Genomic DNA, 22592 nt, shown 5'->3' with positions numbered 1-22592 from the left:
TCCGCACTGCAGATTCTGGCACCTATCAAGGAGACATCCAGTATCAAAATTTCTCCTGAAAGCTGAGCAATACTCTGAAAAACAATAGATGAAGATTCCCAAGTCTCTTTCTCTCTGTAAAGCCTTGGAAGTCAAAATGAACATTGCGGATATCCAAGGAATGTGTGCAAATAAACAATACAAAAAGCGACCATGAAAATCAGTTTGCTAATGGACAGAATTCACAGAATTCACAGAATTCACAGAATTGTTAGGGTTGGAAGGGACCTCTGGAGATCATCTAGTCCACCCCTCCTGCCAGAGCAGGGTCACCTACAGCACGTTACACAGGACAGCGTCCAGGCGGGTTTTGAAAGTCTCCAGAGTGGGAGACTCCACCACCTCTCTGGGCAGCCTGTTCCAGTGCTCCACCACCCTCAAAGTAAAGAAGTTCCTTCTCATGTTAAGATGGAGTGAGGAAATGTGTGAGGAAAACATGGCTAAGAGGGAGATGACACACCATCCAGAACATCTGCTAACATCTCACAGCAACGCATTAGCAAATCTTTAAGCAACTTCAGTTGCTATAGAAACTGCTTCTTTAACACCAGTCTTATTATTTAGTTGTTTCACTGAGGAAGTAACATCACTGATTTGCTTAATAAAACCAGTGATCTCAGCCAGCATTAATGTATGTGTGACCAGCTCTCCAAAGAGCATAAGGGTAGGTGGGTGGGTTTCCCTGACTACAGACTCAAATTTGCAAGAGTATTAACCTGAACAATTTTTTTTTTTCCTCTTTTGAGCACAGAATTCTTTCCTCACTTCACGTGCCGTGTCTGCAGCATGAGACAGTGCACAGCTACTTCTACTTTTGTCTTTGATCATTTTTTTACTAAGCAGAGCACAAGGAAGGTATGGTGGACCATAAACACTTCATTTCTCCTCCTGCCCCTCAGGATGACAGGACACTGAAGAATGCAAACTCTTTTCACGGAGCAATTTTTTTGAAGACTGTTTTGTTTTTCTCTGCAATGTGTCCACTGAGCTTTTTAAAGTATAAACCACATTTTTGAGCCTACGGCAGCCTTTGCATAATGTGAGAACTAAAGTTTTCATTAATAAAGACCACAAATTGGTCATGGCAAGACCCTAACACTGGATGCTTTAAATGAAAGAACCAAATATTTCAGACTCACAGTTAAAGATGTAAGCCTTTACTTTGAGGGTGGTGAGGCACTGGCTCAGGTTGCCCAGAGAGGTTGTTGAGGCCCCATCCCTGGAGGTGTTCAAGGCCAGGCTGGACGTGGCCTTGGGCAACCTGGTCTAGTGGGAGGTGTCCCTGCCCATGGCAGGGGGGGTGGAACTCGATGATCTTCAAGGTCCTTTCCAACCTAAACCATTCTATGATTCTATGTTAACCTTGGGATGATGATCCTAGTCCTCAAGGACTACCCACCTTACTGGGGTTTTGAGAGGACTTTAAGGAACTTATACTGCTCAAAGTCACTGAAATTAAACACAAATTAGGCAGCTGACTTACCGAGTCATCTTAGAAACCCACCAGTTAATGCTTACTGCTCTTTCCTAATGGTACTTTGGTGTCTGTGTGCAATGCTCCGTCTTGGGATGACCTGAGCAGCCTAAGGATAACCTTGGCAAAGAGTATGAACAAAACAGCTGCTGGGGCCATTTGCAGTAACATCCTTGTGAGTATCAACATGATGAGTCACTTCTACTGTCCTTCCTCCACAGCACACTAACTCAAGATTTGTGTAACCTGTTTCATCCCAAAGGAATTCAGAGCACTCTGCAAAGTATTTGGGTAGCATCCAAAAGTAAAATGTAGCCAACTTGGGACTGGAGCACAGAAGTGCTTTAATATGCAACAATGCTAAAAAAAAAAAAAAAAAGAAATCCAGCTCAGGAGAGAAGGTGGAGAATACTTGTTACTGCAAAGGGAAAGGGTGGTCAGAGAGCTGCTGCTTGTACTGGAATTCATCCAACAAAACTCAACACAGAATGGCATTTCTTCCACTGCCTTTACATATCTAAAATTTGTCTGTGTAGTGCCCAGCTAGACAACTCTGGCTGCCTTTGCGGATAAAGGAGAGAAAGAGGCACATCCAACAGCAACTTCTTTGAACTCCTTTTAAGTGGAAAATGGAAGTAGATAACATCTCTGGAGATGCCTCTTTCTCCACAGTCTCTGCGAAGACAGTCTAAGAAGACCAACTTAAATTTAGATGTCTAACTTTAGACACCTAAATTAGGGGAGATAATCTAATGTTATCTAATTATCACAGCTGGTTAGAAAGATCTTAAGTACACGTCATGCACCCTAGGTCACTGGCTTATCACCCTCTCAACTGCAATGCTCTGCTGTCCTTCAAAGTCTGCAATTTCTTCGTTGATGTTCTCTATAGAAATTGCCCTGCTCCATCTCTTGTGTATGGTATCCAAGTGGTACCTATCAGGGTACACGGAAATACTTCAGGATGGAATGAAATATACTGGCCAGTCTCCCCCCATCATAATATTTTTAAAATGAAAAGCAGATTTTGACAAAATTGATCTTGTACAATTATTGTATTTCATTGGTAGCATTGTAATTTCCATTAAGAAATCGAAATGACTGATTTCTTGTTGGAGCAATAATTTTTAGTGTCTAACCAGCTCAGAAATTTTGCTCTGTTTAACTTGAGAGATCTGATACAAATGCAGTCCCGGTTAGTACACACTAAAGCACTTACACCATGCTCACTGTCTATAGGTGCAGGACGCCTCTTTTTAGAAAAAGTGATTGTAAAGTGAGCATTTGAATGGGGATTTCTGAAGAACCCCTTTGCCACATTTAAATATCCTTAAATTTGTGGCTGGAATTGCAGGTGGTTCTGCAGAGAGATCTTGTAAACTGCTGTGGTAGGAAGATGCTCCCAAGGTCAGGCTGCTTGGCTCGTAGTCAGTTCTCACAGATTCTTCCATGCTTTGACCGGTCCACGTGACTCATCTCCTAACTTCTCAGCTCTGAGCCTGAAGGAGAGTTTGAAGCCAAAAGCAGCAGGTCACATCAGGACTGAATGTTTTCCAGTCCAGGAAAGTCATGGCCAGGGGACGTCGTCTCCCTCCAGTAATCTCATCCTGACTGTCAATGACTCACCTTCTCTGGAGCATTCTATCATCTTCTCGGCATCTGGGACATTAATAGTTAAACACCCAGGATTTAATTGCCTTTATCTAGAAGGAAAGCTCAAATGTAGACCATCAGGATTTCAGACAGAGAAGGTACACTGAAACAGAGCGAGTGCCAATCATCTCCAGTTTGATTTCTTTCATTCCCCAGTTCGTTCTTCCCCTTTCAAAAAAGGAATGTTGTGGTTTTTGATCTTCTGATTTTAGATTCAAAGCTGTTCCCATTCCTTTTGGGCACACTGAAGTGTGCGTTTCTTGGGATCTCTGCAGTCCTGTGTCTCCTTGTGGTACTGAAGTTTCCCCATTAGCATGAGCAATTCTTACATTTGCAGGCTGCGGAAGAGGACGCTTGGACGGTTCATATCTGTACCTCTTGGACAGAGGCGGTTTTGAACAAATTCAGACATGCTGGATAGAAATGGGGAAAGACTATAACAACAAAGTCTTTTATGGTCACTAAATATTATCCAGAGTAAAGTCTTAACACTTACTCCTCAACCACTACAACACATTCACACTTTTCAGCAAAAATGAGACCTTTGGGAGTTACAAGCCAAACTTTGCTGTACTGGTTCACTGTATGGCAAGTTAATGTCAGGTGCAAACCCCGATATCCTTTGCTGAAGGCTCTGTGTGTTTTTGTCAGACAAAACATTGACTCCAATTTCTCTCTGAAAAACAGTTCTTCACTTCTGTCTGGTAACTGGTGACACTACAAGAGTCATTATTTAATACCCTCACCATGTCTCCTGGTTCACTGTTGGCTGCCAGACCACCACCTGGGGACCCTGTTCTCTACCATCTCTGGAATTAATTTAGCCATTTTATAGAACTGGAAACAAAAAAATGTACTTTGTCAGTTATTCCTCATTAAAAACCCCACTAGTCCTTCATGGTAAATATTATATTGCTGTCTCATCAGTTTGCATATTTGGGCATTTTGTGCCATAAATAATTATGCCCTGAATTCTGGCTTTCTCTCCCATATATTGCAGAAACCTTTCTGGAAAAATACCCTAACTGAGAAAAGCTTTCCAGAATGGCCCCAAACACTCATTTTAGTCTGATCAACTGATGTCATCTACCTGGACTTGTGCAAAGCGTTTGACACCGTCCCACACGATATCCTGGTCTCTAAATTGAAGAGACATGGATTTGACAAATGGACCACTTGATGGATAAAGAACTGGCTGGACAGTTGCACTCAAAGAGTTGCAGTCAATGGCTCGATGTCCAAGTGGAGAGCAGTGACGAGTGGCGTTCCTCAGGGGTCGGTACTGGGACCTGTACTGTTCAACATCTTTCTCAAGGACATGGACAGTGGGGTCGAGTGCACCCTCAGCAAGTTTGCCGATGATACCAAGCTGTTTGGTGAGGTAGACACGCTAGAGGCGAGGGATGCCATCCAGAGGGACCTGGACAGGCTGGAGAGGTGGGCCCAAACCAACCTCATGCAGTTCAACAAGGCCAAGTGCAAGGTCCTACATCTGGGTCGGGGCAGTCCCAAGCACAAATACAGGCTCGGCGGGGAATGGCTGGAGAGCAGCCCTGAGGAGAAGGACCTGGGTGTGCTGATTGACCAGAAGCTCAGCATGAGCCAGCAATGAGAAGGCAAAGGCTTTTCTACTGTATTTCACATCTGGGAAAGCTCAGGTCAGGACTGTACTGTTTGCAAATTTGTATGTGTTTCTGGCCAAGAAGAGGAAACCCAGATAGGTAAAGAGACGTCAGCAAGACGGGTTTAGTACTGGGAGGCGTGGGGCCAGGCACAGGCACTATTCTTTGCAGGAAGAGCTTGCAACATTCGTGTGCTTACAGGCTGCAGACAGATGTTAGGCTTAACATCAGAAAAAGCCTTGAATTTTTAATATTTCCACATAGCTAAGAGGAAGGCAAGGCTTCCCTTAAAAAACTGACAATGAAAACTAAAATTTTGGTAAGTTAAAATAAAAGTTGGCCTTCCGGTTCTGAAACTGCTAGAAAAACCCCTTCAAAGCCTCACTCAGCACTGTGATACACACTACGTCTGTCACTCATTAAATAGTACTACTCGTGTTAAAAGGAGAGATGAAGAGATAAGTTGGAAAACATGATCATATCTGTCACTTTGTTTTGAAATGGCAATGTCATGGGTAAGGTTCACTGGTTGTCCGATAATCACAGCACGGTGAAAGCTGGACCCAAGGATCCACAACAGAAGTCATGACTCTTACAGCAGATGCAGCAGTTACGATGGTCGCCATGAGTGAGACAAAAATGCAATTGCTTTGATGCTAGAATGTTTGCTTTTGAGCCAACAGATGGGAGTTTTGCAAAAAAATTGTAGCCTTTTATATTATAGCCAATACGAAATGTAGAGCTCTATGTCCTGGGTTTTGAAATCCCATGCCAGGGAGCCGCATGGTGGACCCGACAGGAACTGCTGCCTGCTTCACCACCTTCTTAGACCGCAGACTATTTCTAACGTTGGGTAGGAGTCTCATTAGCTTTCTGCCAACATCAACACAGCCACCACGCTCTGAGGTACAGAGCCTGCTGTGGATTCAGTGAGTGCTAAATGCAAGTGACCCTTGAAGCACAAAGATAGCAGGAAATCCCCGAATCTCGGATTACTGGAAGCTGGGGCTATGCCAAGGATTGTTTGCTGCTTGTTCCTAGTCACATGCCAAGGCATCTGCCATGAGCTACTGTTAGAGATGGCAAGATCCAGCCAAGATCAATCACAAAGCCCTTGGGAAAAAAAAAAAAATCTCAAAAAATCATAGTCAACCTTCATTATAGTCCTGATAGCAGCAAAAGAGCGAAAAAGCCCCCCCCCCCCCCCCAAACAACCAACTCTTTTGCACAGCGTGTCTCAGGACTTCCAAGCACTGACACCAGCACTAATGGCTGCTATGGCCATTCTTGTGTTTTTATGCAAAGTGACATCATCTTCCTTGCGGTGGGACTGAGGAACAACTGCAGCTGGAGGTAGAAGGCTTCTTGGGAGCAGGGCGTAAGCAGGAGATGCAACCATATTAATGCTGACCCTCAGATGTAGCATTGAGCTACGCTCTGGCAGACAACACGGAATGGAGCCTCACCACCTGTCTTCCACCCAAACAGATCTTCTCCAGCTACATCTTTCTAAACCAGCTGTGGTAAATGTGGCTTAAGTGGAAAGTACAGACAGAAAGCCTAGGGCAGGGGGCTTTTTGACATCTGTAAATGTGTTATCCCAAAGGATTTGAAGGCAAGGTAATAAAAGTCCATTACCAGAGAGATCCTGTAGCAGCACATCTGGAACTCAATCGTTCCTCATTAGCAGAAAATCTAGCTAATAAAACCTAAATATTGTTCTTTGACTTTAAATGTCATCCAGTGGCTAGAAGTGGATCATAGGAGATGGCTGATGAGCTCATAGAATCACAGAATCATAGAATTGTCTAGGTTGGAAGGGACCTTTAAGATCATCAAGTCCAACCATCAACCTAACACTGCCAAGTCCACCGCTAAACCATGTGCCTGAGCACCATGTTTACCCATCTTTTAAATACCCCAGGGATGGCAATTCCACCACTCTCCTGGGCAGCCTGTTCTAGTGCTTGACAACCCTTTCAGGGAAGAAGTTTTTTCATAATATCCAATCTAAACCTCCCTTGGCACAACGTGAGGCCATTTCCTCTTGTCCTACTGCTTGTTACTTGGGAGAGGAGGTCAGCCCCCACCTCACTACAACCTCCTTTCAGGTAGTTGTAGAGAGCGATAAGGTCTCCCCTCAGCCTCCTCTTCTCCAGGCTGAACAACCCCAGTTCCCTCAGCCGCCCCTCATAAGACTTGTGCTCCAGACCCCTCACCAGCTTCACTGCCATTCTCTGGACACGCTCCAACACCTCAATATCCTTCTTGTAGTGAGGGGCCCAAAACCGAACACAGCACTTGAGGTGGGGCCTCACCAGTGCCGAGTACAGGGGGACGATCACTGCCCCAGTCCTGCTGGCCACACTATTCCTGATACAGGCTAGGATGATGTTGGCCTTCTTGGCCACCTGGGCCACTGATAGCTCATATTCAGCCGGCTGTCCACCAACACCCCCAGGGCCTTTTCTGCCGGGCAGCTTTCCAGCCACTCTTCCCCAAGCCTGTAGTGCTGCATGGGGTTGTTTTGGTGTCATCCCACATCAAGCCAGGATACTGGATGGAGGGGTGGCTCTTCCCATCATCATCACTTCTCCTTTCTGGACAGCATCAGAGTCCCTTTGGGTATGGCAACTGGGACAGATGGGCAAGGAGAATACCCACCTTATATTCCCATGAAGGCTGGAGTCGGCTTATACCATCAGCCCTGCTAGAGCACTGGTGATGGTGTGCAGATCTCCTAGCAGACACACAGATGCTGAGGGACTTTAGGTGTTAACAGTATTAGGCGAGGGCTTTGTGGAGGCCAATGGTGTCTAAAGACTTTAGTCTTTCAAGATCCATTAGCCAAGTTAACCAGAGCATCTGAATAAATATCTATAACGTGAATAAATAACACATGGGCACCTGTACTGGTGATTGTTTCTCAAAAGTGCTGGTGAATTTGTGATCCACAGCCCTGGAGAACTGTTGAAACAGAGGTAGGTTGTTGCAGAGCAGACTTTGCTTGTTGGAGAGCACATGGGACCTGACTTGGTATGTTTGTGGGTAAAAGTACCAGGAAGGGATGAGGCAAAGACAACTCAGGTATAAAATAAGCACAAGGACAAACAAACAAACTAGAGATACTTCCCTTCTTCTCCCATTTTGAGAAACTGAGTGCTTCATCTCCTGATGTCTTCTGTGCTCTGCCATACGGCACAGGCTGATAGAAAGCTTCTGTTTCCCTGGTCACCCCGTTAATAAGCACTGATGGAAAAGGAAGTTATGACAGCTTAACGAGGCTTCTGCAACACGGTTTGCTGGCACATGGGGGTGCCTCTCGCAGAGTCTCAGGCTGCAGGCTCAGCACCTGGCAGCAAGAGGCTGAGGCCGGCGCTCAGAACGGAGGCTGGAGCTCGGGGACAGACCATTCATCACCACCTCTGGAGTGTCTGTTGGAGCTACCAAGCTGCACTGTTACTGCATGATAAAACTACGGAAGTAGCAAATGGAACAAGACAGAGGGTCTTATATCAGATAAGGAATGGATCTATAGCAGCTTCTACACTAGTTTAAGAGAAAAAGGAGGAAGGACATTTCCAGTGGTAGTTGGCTTTGAAAGAGAGTCTGACGATTAAAGAATATTGTTACTGAAGAGGCTGGGCTGAAGCTCTGCAGAGGCCAGAGAACACGCTCCAGCACAACTCATCTCCCATCCCATTTTGATTTCAACCTTAATTTGCTCATACAGGCAAGCCCCAGAAATTCTGTGGGTTATTCTGATTATGATCCTCGGACACATTGGGTGAATATTTTATTCCAGCCTACAAAAATGTACCAGTTCAAGAATAAGACTGATTTGCCCTTTGCCATGGAAACTGAGGAGAAGGAAAACTGAAGCAGTGCATTTTCCCGTACAAAGCATATTACTCATTGTGAGAAAACAGCAATTTGTCAGCCTGCTTCATTCAGTCATAGGCTAGGCTCAGCGGGTCAAATTTTGCACGTATCTGCCTCCCAAGAGGAGAAAAAAGCATGGTTTGGAGCTCTTGTTAAAGAGCTCAGTCATTTCATGTGTTTTAGGTGACAGAGTAATGAATGGAGGTTTAGGCAGCAGGAAAGTGCAGAAATTTATCCAGGTGTATCAGGAAGGGCTTTTCTTTCTAAAATTGCCCAGAAGTCACACTTTATTTCAAAATACTCCAAGTGGTAACTCTGAAGTCTCTGATGCACTCGTCGTTTCATTACGAGGTGGCTATTATGAGACCAGGAGCCCTTTCTGCCGACTGTAGGGGTCTCCAGCTATAGAAATTTGACATCTGTTTGATATTATTATTCCATTATAAAAGTAAATCTTCACTCCCCTGGCTTTCTTGTGGGCTCTGACACATTCCACTTCAGTGACAGACGTCCCTTGAGCCAGCAGTGATTTGACAGGGTGGGAGGTACTCCTGCAGAGGAACTGACAAATGGTTTCCATGAGCAGTTGAAGCACCCTCAGGAAGCAGATGGAATTTCTGCACGAACATCAAGCTGAAAAGGAAACCCCCAAATTGCAAGAGATTTGTGGCAACCCAAAAGTTTCCTCCCCGAATAACTGAATTTGCATGTGACATTATAGACTTGCATAAGAAACCACAGCAGACCGAAGATCACAGCAGTTCGTACTCACAGGTTTCCTCACACGTGGAAGCGGGCTACAATAAAGCAGCATGTTCTTGACCTTCTGGACAATTTCTGCTTCCTTTCGTAACAGAAGTGAGAGCTCCTACTGGGTTGCATCCAGTCATTCCAGTGGAAATTTGAGACCAAATGAATCTGTTTAATATAAGTTTGCCAAACCCAAGCTGATAGCAGCATTATTCACCAGCCCAGAGCTCACAGAGGATCATACTCCAACAACGCTTTAAAGTATGCTGGTGGTCAGGATGATAAAATAGGGTAATAGCTCCTTGCACTCAAGGATCTCCAGATACTTTACAGATGTGAATGGAGAAGTGCAAAGTGGAATTTCCCAGCTCCACTTTGCAGAGAACGTTTTGGGGGCTCACTGTGTTCAAGCGATTCATCCTGGCTAAGAGAAATAGAAAAGCTGGGACAGACGTCCCAAGAACTTGATTCCCAGTACTTGGATGGAAGCATTAGACATGACATCACCTCCTCACAAGATAAGAATTCATTGTTTCATGGGTGAGTGTCTTCTCCCTTCAATGCGGAGATTAGCTCATGTAAACTAAACACAGGAAAATAACAGCCGATCCTTCCTCTCCAGCAGCAAGCACAGAAAAGGCAAATTGTTCTGTTCCTGTCACTGACATCGCAGGAATAGTGGGTGCAATGAGCTTTGCATTTAACACCACAAGCATAAACCTTGGAGCCAAATTTGTGGTGGCTGAGACCATTATCTGGGTTCTCATTATATTGTTCCCATTCTATCATCAACACCAGCCCCGCAATACCCCTGTGGTCTCCTGGCCAGAAGGAAGTGGGATAGTTTCCTTGAAGGATTAATTAGTGACTACAATCAAAACAAACAAAAACGCCACAAATCAACCCTCACAACTCTTAAATCTTTTCTACTTGTAAAGCCTCTTGTGATTTCCTAGTTGTGTTTCACCAGTTTTCTAGCCTCTAAGAATTTCTTCGCCCTAGAAAACCCACAAGCGTCTAATATAATACTACACTGTAATCAAGTGACATTTCAGTCAAGCTTTCTTGGCAAATATAAAGGACAAATCAGAGCACAAACACAAAATTCTCTTCTCTGCAGTCACCCTTAGGTATTTTTAAAGCAACAGGCAGGGCAGTGTTATTGTGTTCATACTCACAGATATAGGGGCTACAGCACTGGCTGATAACACGTACCTTCACACAGTAAGTGGGCAATTGCAGCGGGGTGGGCTGATGTACTGGTTGGGCGCCAAACGGGACATGTCTACACTGTGCCGCTGAGCAGTGAAGGAGAGACAACAGCAGCGTCGCACACGCACAGGGTGCAGCACAACGCTGCACAGAGCCACCACAGAGCATCAACAGATGCTGAAATTCTCCACGACGCACTCATCCCTCTCAAAACTTGGTTTGTCAGCTGTGACTGAATGGCCCTTGGCATTTCAGCCCCTATTTCCCACACCCCTCCGCCCAGAGCCAGCTGGGCAGTCAGGCCGTACGTAAAGATACGCTTCTCAATGGACGGGTAGGTGTTGTCATTAGACACTGGACATGATGCCTCCTACCTCAAGGGAGACAGGATGAACTGAGAGCTGATGACACACGTACCACCCACTCCCTTCCATTTATGCAGGAACACACACACAGAGCTGGCTGGAGACACAGAAAGAGGGAAGAGCAACCACAGCTCCTGCAGCTGTGAAGAAAAGACCCTACAACACATAGACAGGCAGCAGCCTATTAATCAGGCACAGACTGCGGCTCTCTGCCACTCCTTATCAATATCATCCACAGCTTTAGGAGAGGCAGATAAAGCTGCATAGGAGTCTGGGGCCTTCCAAATATTTTTATTTTTTTTTTTTCCTTAACAGCTGTTCTCACTTTCCTTCTTGTGGTAATGTCTCCGGATAGTCATGGAATTTTTAATGTATTTTCTTCTTACCAGAAAGAGGAACTCAATGCAGCCCAAGAGGTGCACATAGAGCGCTGAGGTTGTGGTTCTGCTCTCCCCATATCAAACTCCCTGGTACATCAGAGACCCCCCAGCCCAGCTACTCGGTAAGAATGGAAATATGCACTCGGTCTGTCCCACCAGTAAAAGGACAACGCTTATAATCCTGGCTGCCTCACTCCGCAGAGTTAAACGCCAGCAGGGGAGCTCCTATTTTTAACAAAGCGGTAGACAGGCAGTCTGCAGACTCACGCAGACATCACCCTGTGAACCAACATGCCATTTCCAGTTAGATGACTTCCTTCACAATGGTGAAAGCTAGAAACTTCCTTTACAAAATGTAAACAACCCAAAAGTTAGATTCTGAGTACGCTGAATGAGGCTCATAAATGCACGATGGAGGCCAGATACAGCCCACGGGGTGTAAGTTTGACACCTATGGTCTATATGGACAGGAAATGGTTATAAATAGTCAGTCCCATTTCAGTTCTCGGAAGACAAATATTTTTGACACAGAGTGCTCAAGCACAAAGAGTCGCTTGTAGACCACCCAGGAGACTTGCATTTAAATGACCTTTCTTTGCTCGGACGATCAATTATACTAATGTTTATTTCACGAGTTGCAACATTTGTTCTTAAATGGAAGCAGCCCAGAGGAGCCATGTATATAATCCCACTTACTTGTTGGTAACTGCCTGCATAAACTCATCAATCAGTTCGTCGTACTGTTTCCCACGAACCCTCTTGTGTTTCAGTCCAATATAGAGTGGATCACTCAGCAGAGCCTAGGACACAAAGCAATTCTGTTGACATCTTCTCTTCCACGGATGGACGGAGATATACATCCCAGCCTACCCCAAAAAGTTTGTCTCTTGCGGACATATGAATTTTACTTACTATGCAGCGAAGGCCAGCTCACACAGCTCTTCCTGAGAAGAAAGTGTTTCCATAAGAAGCTATGGTCTATCTTTTCATGTAAATAAAGTCAGAGGGGTGCAATGCTTCTTGACTTCTCTAGGAAATGGAGCTCTGCATCCCCAGCCCAGCTCTACCAAAGGCTCCCTGCCAAGGTGCCTCCCTCTTAGTCAACACAACTGACCTTGTGTGGGGAATATTCACTGTGAATTCAGTTCTTAATTTTGCACTGAGGTTACGAGGAAAGCTGTTGATGATAAACAGTGCTTTGAGCAATGAAGATAGCCTGAAGTAACCTGAAATGACATGTGTCATACAGACCTTTAGGTGACAGCCCAGAGTTGACCAGAACCAGAGATAAGATACCAAAATGTTCCCAAGCTCTGCACCTACCTAGAGCTCACCTCCAGTTATCTGCAGGTGTCAAGGCAAGGTTTTTTCATACAACAGATTATATTATTTTTTGGCTCCTGTGGTGAACAAAACCCCAGGCCATTCCTCCAACCAATCCTGCAGGTGTTAAGCCAGGACCCCCAAGCCACCTAAAAAGGACTGGGTCAGCACGGAAACAACACATATTTTGGGGAAAATTACAGGACAGGAGACAGGTGGGTAAACACCTTCGTGAGTCACTGCAAAGCAACTCTGCTTCCCTTCTGATTTCAGGAACTGAATCATCCACATGAGAAGGGGATGAGCCATCTCACACCTATTGTCCTGCAGCCGTACGGGCCTTCAATATTGGCAGGTATGCTAAAATTAGGTCTGTTTTTACAGCCACAGCTGTTTTCCCTTAGAAGGAAAGATGAATGAGGTCTTCCTCTGAGTTTGATACATTAACTCTTCAGGGCCATGGAACAGAAAGCAGACTCATCTGCATGACTTCACTGATTGCCCCTACAGCGCCCTGTGCTCTGGGGCTGGTTCATGGAGTACAAAATTCTCCCATAGGCAAGCTGAGAAACGCCAAACTTTGGAAAAAGAGCAACTTGCCAAAAGAGTATACAAAGTATTATGGACTGTCAGAAAGACAAGCGGGGAAATGAGGCTGAAAAGATAATATGACTGCTAAATTTACTCTGTCCTACCTGAGACGCCTGTGTTAGCAACGCAGTCACCCAAGGCTCAACGTATATTGACAAGCGGAGATGAACGGGACAGATGCCTATGGGATGTGTCTTATTTCTGCACTGATAAATGAGTTCACTTGTGGGGCAGGATGCTCCTAGGATGTGCTTAGGGTTCGGTTAAGCTGGGTTTATGCACATGAGAGAGCCATTAAATAAATAAACAAATTATTTATTTTGTGAGGAAATATATTGTTGATATTGCTGGAAAACAGTAAATTTATATCTTAATCCCAGATTAATGCCTCCACAGAGAAGTTCCTGGACACGTAAGTTACACTTGATCTTGGGCAGAACAAAAGTGCCCAAGACACTGGTGAGTCCCCTTTTCTGACACTGTCGGACCCTTGGAGATGCCTAAAAAGCATTGGTGTCACTTTGGATTTTAGTGTCTCCTCTGGATGCTGAGATAGAAACAGATGGTCATGCGTGGTCAGAAGCTTGGTGGGGAAGCACTTCCACCCAGGTTCCTCTGGAGGGATGCTCCAGCTGGGGGGCTTAGAGCATGCCAACACACAGTGGTGTGCAGACCAGCATGGAGGAGAGGGAAGAGATGAAGGAGCCAAAGTCACGTACAATGTTCTATCGACTGGAAACTCTAACAAGTGAAAGACTGAGACTTAATTCCTGCTTTAGCCTCAGAGGGTCCAAACTCAGAGTTCCCACTTTTCAGGAAAGACTGCGGATCAGGGTGAGATGATCATACCCTGTATTCCACTAGTCCATGACAGGCTTCTGTGCTAAAGGGATAAAATAATCCTGGGACTGGAGACTAAAGAGTTAATTGGGAATCTCACCCCAGATGTCATCTATGGCCACTGATTTCGCTTTCTTTTATTCTTTTCAAGCGTCCAGTGTGAGACACTTGGGGCTGGAGTGAAAGAGGTGCAGAACATCTAGCTTTCCAGTGAGCATAGGCATGTCTGGAAACGTTGGCACTCATCTATCTTCATACACAAACTCAAAGCTCTTATACCCCAGGTTTGTTATTTCTCTCAAGAAACATGTGTTTGGTTTACTTGGGGTCAAGTGAGGCACAAGTACATTTTACAAAAACCGACAAACCCAGGCCATCACAAATAACTATAGGATATTCATTTTGAAAAAGACATCCTCACAGATGTCCATTCTGGCATTGCTAAAATGTTGCACTTCAGCCTCTCTGAGCCAGAGTCATAAGGCAAAAATCCTGCAAACAGATGGAGTCCTCTTGTCTGGTTAGCGTGTGCAGTAAAGTGTGCGATCTGACAAAACACTGAAATTAATCATTCCCAAACCACCCACCAGGGATTCTCCATTTTCTGGAATACAGTCACCTTACGCAGACACGAGTATCTGCCTGTTTTCTCACAATGACCACAGGAAGAATAAAGCTGGGACTTCCTGTACAAAATCCTTCAACTCACCTTGCCATGCTGAAAGGTGGAACTGACTGTTCAGCTCCAACTGGCAACGCTCTGAGTCTTCTCGCCAGGGGACCACGAGGCTGTTTCGTCTTTATTTCACTTCTCCATAACAGTAAAAGTTTCTCGAGCATCAAACAGGAATGAAACCTGGCCACTTACCTGCAGTGCTGCTCTGGCCGTCGTCTCCTCTTGGATGTCTCTGGCTTGCCTTCACATTTAGGGAACTGGCCTCAGTTAAGCATTAATCTCAATTCTTTTTCCCCCTTGTCAGATTTATGAAAAACTGTCTTACCTCGTTGTCTGTGCCAACATCCAGCAGGACAGGGAGACACTGTTGTGGGTGAACTCCACCACAAGCTGTGTACAAAGCAAGCTTCCCCACTGGGATGCCCATGCCGTAACTTCCTAGATCTCCTAAACCGAGAATCCTCTCTCCATCTGTCACCACAATAGCCTAGGAGGATCAAAAAAGACCGTTGTATGGTGTTGCCAAGGCTCTAGAACCCAAACCAGCTCCACTGTCTTCACACCGATGCGACGCCATTTTGCAGTTGCATTGTGCAATGGATATTTGGCACATGACATCACGTTAATGAACTGTTAGGGACACGGGGCTGTTCATTTTTGGGGGTAGAGACAATGTGACTGATGGGTAGCTGCTCGCAGTGTGGGAGAGGAGCAGCTCCGCTTGCCAACACTTCAATTCCCATGTAGCAGAATGCAGCCAGCAGCCTTTTTGCACACCCTCAGCTGTATGACCAGAAGCTGCACAAAAGAGATCTGGCCTTGATTTTTCCTCTGATTTTCGAAAAAGAGCTCTGTACAAAAGTGCTTGTGCTTATGAACTGCATCTGTGGAAGTACGGTTGGACTCTATGATCTTAAGGGTCCTTCCCAGCCTAAATGATTCTGATTATGTGATTCCAGGTAGTAACAAGCTCATCATTTCATGTTGTTGTAAAGTAGCTGTGGAGCAGCCAACATCAGATAATCCAAGCAAAACTCATTTTAAGTGTGTCCCTTTCCCTCTGGCACCCGTGACTGCAAGGCAGGTAGACAGAAGCCATCAGCACGGGCAGCAGCATGGACCGCGGAGGGGCTCCCGCTCTATGGATTGAATATTAGACCCTTCCTCCCCACCCCAAGTTGGGAGTTAAACAATTGCCATTTAACTCTTTGTGCAATTGGCCTTTTGCATTTCATCAATACTGTAATGTGTCACCTCACCAAAATCTCTGACCCATAATTTTGTTTTTCTTGTTATTGTATCATTTCTTTGTGACAAGAAGGGAAATAAAAGCCTGCTTAACGTTGTCCAAACTAGAAGCCTAAAGTTGAGCTGTTCAACCCACACTGTACGTTGAGACATTAGGAGGAAAATTATAGAATCGTCTAGGTTGGAAGAGACCTTTAAGATCATTGAGTCCAACTGTTAATCTAACAGTGTCAAAACCACCACTAAACCATGTCCATAAACGACCAAGCAGATCTGACTAAGCCTCACAATTTTTAGGATCACCACTGTTTGCTGGTTTTGTCCCCAGGGTCAGGCCCTCTTTAGGGCAGTTCTGAAATCCAGTAAGACGAGGAAGATACTGGAGTCCAGTCCCACTGCGGGAGAAAAGCTGTAAATACAATAATAAACTTCAACTTTCAGCGCTGCCCCAGCACTTCAGGGACCAGAGCGCTCACATCAAATGGTTTATCAGGCTGCGGGGGACTCAAGTGCACAGTTCAGCTTGGATTTCAAAGGAGAAGGCTGCAGAGAAGTTCTTTATTTGCTGACCTGCAAAGTTAAGGCTAAACTTAGGACATAGGAGATACACATGCCTGTGCTTTAGCAAGAAATAAGAGAACGGGGGATTAGAAGCGATCGCAATAGATGTACTTCTTTGGAAGGGAGGAGAATAAAGATGCATTAGTTTACTGCTGTGATGGAGAAGCATGTCTTTGTTTAGGAATGGAATAAACCTCTTGCTGCACTCTCCTATTTCAGGAAGAATCGTACTCATCTGTTTCAGTGTCCTTTCTTATTCAATGTAAACTACATACACATCCCAAGGCTATTTTCTCCCTCAACCTAAACCACTGTTTGTAATGACAGAACAGAATTACATTACATTACATAGTTCAGGAGTAAGCCTAAGGAGAAATGAGACACAGAGGACACATGCATCTATTTGGTCTTTTACATCTGTTTTGCCCTCAAGCAAAGAAAAAAAAACCCTCTAGTAGTTTCAGGCATGATACATTTCAGGGTCGTAATGCACATGGTAATACTGACAACCTGTATGTAATAGGGGTAATTTTGAAATGGTCCTGCTATATGTAGAGTATTTGGGTTTGTGCTGTTTTGGGGTTTTTTTTTGACAAGAGCTTCTTGACACTAGGAGTTAGAATTCCTAAAAGTGAACCTTCAATAAAAAAAAAAACACCACCCCACTATAAAAACTAAAAGGACTATACACCTATCCTTAGGCTAGAGGCTGAACAAGCCCTGCCACGGGAAATTCACAATCATGGCAGTGATACCCTTATTCACCTCCATTTTCAAACATTTTCCTATTTGGTTGGTTTTTTTTTTTCTGAGTTAATGTGAAGTGTTAGTGATAGGAAAGTCTCTTTTTGTGTGGGCTCCATCTGTTTCTGGGTGTGCGCTCGCTTCTTTACCACACCCAGAGGATGCAATTGGGACTGGAAGGCAGTAATGGGAATAGGGAAAGCAGCAAGCACTTGCACTTGCACAGATTTATCCGGAAACTGATGCAAATTATATGAAAAGGAGTTAAAATGCTAACTATGCCGAGTTTTGGGTTTTATTTCCTAAAAAATTAAGTTCTAATGAATCAAAATATTTCTTTAGAGCGTAGATCCCCTTTCACCCAAACAAATAAGTGTTCTCAGGCAAGGCAAAAAACTTCTTGATAGCATTTAGATACCCATCAGAGAGATAACATTTCTTCAGCCTTAGATGTGCTGTACTCTATAGGTACCAAAGCTCCTCAAGGTAACACTGAAAAATACAGGAGAACAGAAAATACATCATGGGAGACATTCCTTGCTGTCTGTATCAGAGAGGGGAAACAGGATTCACATTTGTTTGTGGCTTTTTGGATTTCAAAAACACAGAAAAAAAAAAAAGAACAAAGTTTCAGTGGGTACCTGATATACAGGCACATAGAAGTAATGCTTTTAATCACTCACGTTCATGTGATCAGAACTCAACAAACAGGCCTTTAATCTCTGGCTGAGCAGGACAGACCCTTCTAACTCAACCACTGGTTTAACAATTAGGAACCTGTTTTCTACTTCCAGCTGTGCTACAAATTTTCTTGCTGACTCCAGTCAAGTCTTTGGCTAAAAGTTAGGTGTGCAGTTTAAGCCAATCATCTAACTGGTTTCCAAGCTGCTTTGCTAGCTGATGGGGAGAGACAGAAACCTCCAGAGTGCACCTCCTCCCTCCAGCAGCTGTTTTGGGAAGGGATGAAAGGGGTATTTCTCTTTGAAGATGCTCATCTCCCTCTTCCTTGATCAGGGCAGAAGTGCTCACAAGCCAAGACTAGGCACTGAGTCTTCAGGCAGCTGATGTTAGCTGAGATGACTCGGGGCCATAGGCTGTGTGTAGCTAGCCACGTTTTGCAATGCCCAAGTAGGAGGCATCTGGTCCAGCAGCGAGATCCAGAGCATTACGCTGATCTCCGAGCTTCCGAGGCAATGCAGAGGCAAGTGCCGTTGCCGGCATTCCCACTTCCCTGTACTGACTGCACGAGGTCAGCCTTTACGGGATGAACTGATACTCTGCCTTGAGCGCACCATGACCTTGCCCGGCCCCATATAGGAGTAATCCTGACAGGGACTCAAGTCGCTGAGTGCAATTCTAGGGTGAGCATCCTGTGGAAGGAGGGATGGAGGGAGGGAAGGAAGGACAGAAGGCCAGAGCAGTAGCTCGCACGGCAGCACACTTGTCTTGGAATAGGAGCTATGGTTTCTAGATTATCCTCTCTTTGAGGTGGTTTGAACTCATAGCTACCAGGATGGCACCCTGCCACAACACTAACCCACGTGATTCTCTGCATTCCCCCTGCTGTAGTTGGGCCATCATGCAGAAAATAGTACAAGATTAAGGAACCAGAAAGAAAATTAGCGAAAAGAGGCACTGATGAGGGCTATCAGCATTTTATCCAATGTTTCTTCATGGCAGGATTCATTAGCCACCCTGGAAGACACACAGAAACCCAACACTCCCACACGAGTAAGCTCAGAAATGGCTTCTTTCCCTTTTTTTTTGCTTCTGGCAATCTGATTCTTTCAGACCAGCACAGCTTCAACGGGAGGCGTGGAGATGGGGCACATCAGAGCTTGGCTGAGACTTTGCTAAGGGAAGCAGAGCACCCTTCCCGCCCTTCCAGGCAGAGGATCCAGCCCTACAACCCAGATTTCCCGTTTCCACAGTAAATGTTGTTGCCACAAAGGAGCCACAAAGCAAAAGGTAGGGCAGCATCTCCAGGAATTTCTTTGCTGTCTTTAATGGGACTTACTGGTGTTGGTGTTCAGCCTTTTTAAAAAACTGGGTCCCTCCAGGGACTTAGGTGCAGTCCAGGTGTCTCCCTACTTATCTCAACATCTCGAATGTTCCAGTGCCTACCAGTTCAGGCATGGAAAAGTCTGTGTACAAATACACAGGGAACCCTGCGGTCCAAAACAGCAATGCTGATGAAATTAGCTGCCTGTGTAGTCTGGCAAACCTGGAAAGTAGATAGTCTGAACCTCTTCCATGGACCACTGCCCTTCCCCTAGTCTCTTTTGGGTGCCAGAGTGGGCTTTTTCAACAGCAGTCTCTAATCTTTCTGTGCCAGTTTCCCCATCTGCAAAAACGTATCTAATAGCCATAACGAGTTCTGCTCATAGTCCTGAGTCAGAAACAAATGGAAATACTGAGATCTTTGGACAGAGCAAGGACAAAATACCTAGTTTGCATCTGTTCTCCATGGTTCCAAAGACAAGGTTATAAGAATACGATTACTTTTTCTGGAAACATGTTAAATTTCTTTTTTTTTTTCCTTAGAAATGGAAAATGCTTGCAAGATTTTCACAGCTGCCAAACCTTTGTTCCTAGAAGAAACAGCTGACTGATAGGGGACCGAAGCTCTGTCAATAGCCAGGGAAATTCCCAGGCACATATACTTTCAGACTGATGGAAGCAGGTGACCAGCAAGACCTGTCTTAAGTGTTGACTTTATTTCGTGCCAGGGACTTGCCCAGCCCCGAGCTTGAGTGAAAAACACTTCACAAGATCACTTTTTGGGTGGGGTGTCAGTAATATTTTCAGCTGCTGGCTATCAAACATTATTTGCAGAGTTGCCAGTGTTCTGGATGCTGCATGACTCATTGGATTTGGGAAGGAGTCAAACAAGCAAGTCGGTTACAGAGATATCTTCAAGAGCTTTGGTACATCTAACAAGTTGTGAGTTAGCCACAGAATTCTTAAACACACATGTTACTTCTTTGCTAGGAATCCTATTCTGTACAAATTTATTACCATGCACAGTTTTTTTATTGCCCCAGGTCCTGCTACCTTTGATAAAGATGTTCTTGACCACATGCACACACCGCAGAGTCTCTGAAATCCAACCACTAGCCTGGAAACTCTCTGAGGAAGGGAATATGTCTTAGCTTTTCCTTTTAAATAGGCAATTCTGTAAATAATGACAAGCAATTCCATTCAAGATCCCATTTTCCACCCAGCTCCCTGTAATTTCACAGTCCATAGAAGACATGCCACATACCTTAATATTTTCTTCAGGCCAAGAGTTTAGCATTGTTGCAATATGGCCTTTGTCATGGATGGTGATAAACAACCCCCTAAGGGAAAAAAAAATAAAATAAAAGAAGACAAAAAAGAAGCTTTGTCATAAAAATTAATAACTCCAAGATAAAATAAAACAGGTGAAACTTGAAAATGCAGGGAAATGAGCTACTGAGCACAAAACCAGGTTATTCACTGGCATGAAAATGAGACCTCAAGGGACTGCTAGTAACAAGTTTAGTTCTAATTTCAAAACATGAAGGCTTGAGATCTATAATGGCAACTTTACTCAGCAGCCACTGGTGTTGCTCGTTTCACTCTTGTGAAACGTCTTTGCTTCGGGGAACAAACTCTGCTGTAGTGCAGAAGAGCTTTCTAGTTACAATAATTCCGACAAATGCAGGGGAGGTTGTTGATTTTACCTTAAACCTCGTTACACATTCTTGCCCGGGGAGCTTATTGCTGGCACTTCAAACAGTGAAAGCATGATCCTTCTCACCCAGCTATGAAGGTCAATGATGTGGATGGCTATTGCAGAGCTGGGCATTTTGGCTCCCCTCTCCAGTCAACAGAGCTCCGACTGGATCCGATTGGATCAGTATTTGCGTTTGCTTTGACCAAGCCAAACCTGCCCTTGCAACACCATTTTTTTTTTTCCTGAATATCTGACCTCAGTTTTTGACACTTGCATTCACCAAATGAAAACCACCAAAAATTATGAAAAGTGAAACAGAAAATTAAATGGATGAAACCTCAGTATGAATAATTCACACGGACAATAACACACCTGATTGCACTAAGGCTAACCATTTCTCAACACACAGATCTTCAAGGTTTAAAGGAAAATGCCTTCTTTTTAATAAAATCAGGAACTGGAAGACAGCATTCTTGAAAGATGTTTTAGACTTGTGGCTTATTTTTCTCCTCTTTACTGCTATTACCAAAGATAGTATCCTTAGGAGGGATTCTTCCAATACCCAGGAGAATATTATTCCCATTGACTGTTCTCTGTGCAGATATTTGGGGATTTTTTGAAGCCCCTTTTAGGCAGTGCTAACCCTAAAGAAGCAACCTCTTCCATATGTGTCTCAGGGGAAATTGCTTATGTTGCTCACAGCACTCTCTCATCAGCACAAATCAAGGGCTCTGACTCAATGGCTCCTCTCGGCAGAAAGAGGCACCCATTTTCCTTGCCTTGTCACCTGGTCACAAAAGCAGGAGTTGTACCAGCGATCAGCATCAGCTGGAACAACAGAGAAATGCATTTTTGCTGCTTTCATCTCTCTACTATTGCTCAGTCCCAGTATGTTCAGATCCGGTCATGGTTTGGGGTTCTAATGTGAAATGTTAGCTAGAAAAGGCTGAAAACAACTTCCACTGTAAGTCCATATGAGTGATGAATAATCAAACACAATTGAGCTACTCTCTACAGCAAAGACTTCTCTCACAAGACTCTTCTGGGGGGCAGATATCTTCCCACAGTTAACTGTGGCAATCCTAATGAAAAAGCCCTTCACTTCGAGAAGAAGGAATATAAAAATTCTGAATTCAACACCGATCAAGTCACAATCACACAGAAAGATCAGAAATGAAAAAGAAAAAAAAAAAAGGAAAGTAGTGGTTCATTTATTCAGCATAATTCTTTAAAATCGTGCCCAGAAACTGACCAACTAATCACGTACACATGGCCCATCTCGAAGGCAGTATCCACAGATGTTAATCTTCATAGAAAGGGGGTACTGTACTGCTGCCATCAACTTCCAGAAAAGTTATTAACCAGGAGTTAAAAGCACAAATTAGTAACATCATTGCAGATACTTCAAATTGTCACATGCTTTTAAAAGAATGCTATTGTTTTAGCGTAACATTTTCCATACATCATAAAGACACCTATTCATAGAATCATAGAATGGTTTGGGTTGGAAAGGACCTTGAAGATCATTGAGT

General features: G+C 44.4%; 1 protein-coding gene across 1 annotated transcript in view; it reads right to left on the bottom strand.

Annotated features, from left to right (window-relative positions):
* Positions 1 to 22592, bottom strand: part of ME3 (malic enzyme 3, NADP(+)-dependent, mitochondrial) — a 74516-nt gene that overhangs the window by 22813 nt on the left and 29111 nt on the right. The window contains exons 4-6 of the mRNA XM_009881193.1: positions 20626 to 20701; positions 15133 to 15294; positions 12074 to 12177 (exon numbers count right to left, since the gene is read on the bottom strand). Of these exons, the coding sequence (XP_009879495.1) occupies positions 12074 to 12177; positions 15133 to 15294; positions 20626 to 20701 (342 nt within the window). The remainder of the gene's footprint in view (positions 1 to 12073; positions 12178 to 15132; positions 15295 to 20625; positions 20702 to 22592) is intronic.

This window comes from Charadrius vociferus, unplaced genomic scaffold, assembly GCF_000708025.1.
Source record: "Charadrius vociferus isolate BGI_N301 unplaced genomic scaffold, ASM70802v2 scaffold1, whole genome shotgun sequence".
Lineage (NCBI taxonomy): Eukaryota > Metazoa > Chordata > Aves > Charadriiformes > Charadriidae > Charadrius > Charadrius vociferus.
Note: the sequence above shows the minus strand (reverse complement) of the source record. Positions and strands in the feature narration are given on the sequence as shown.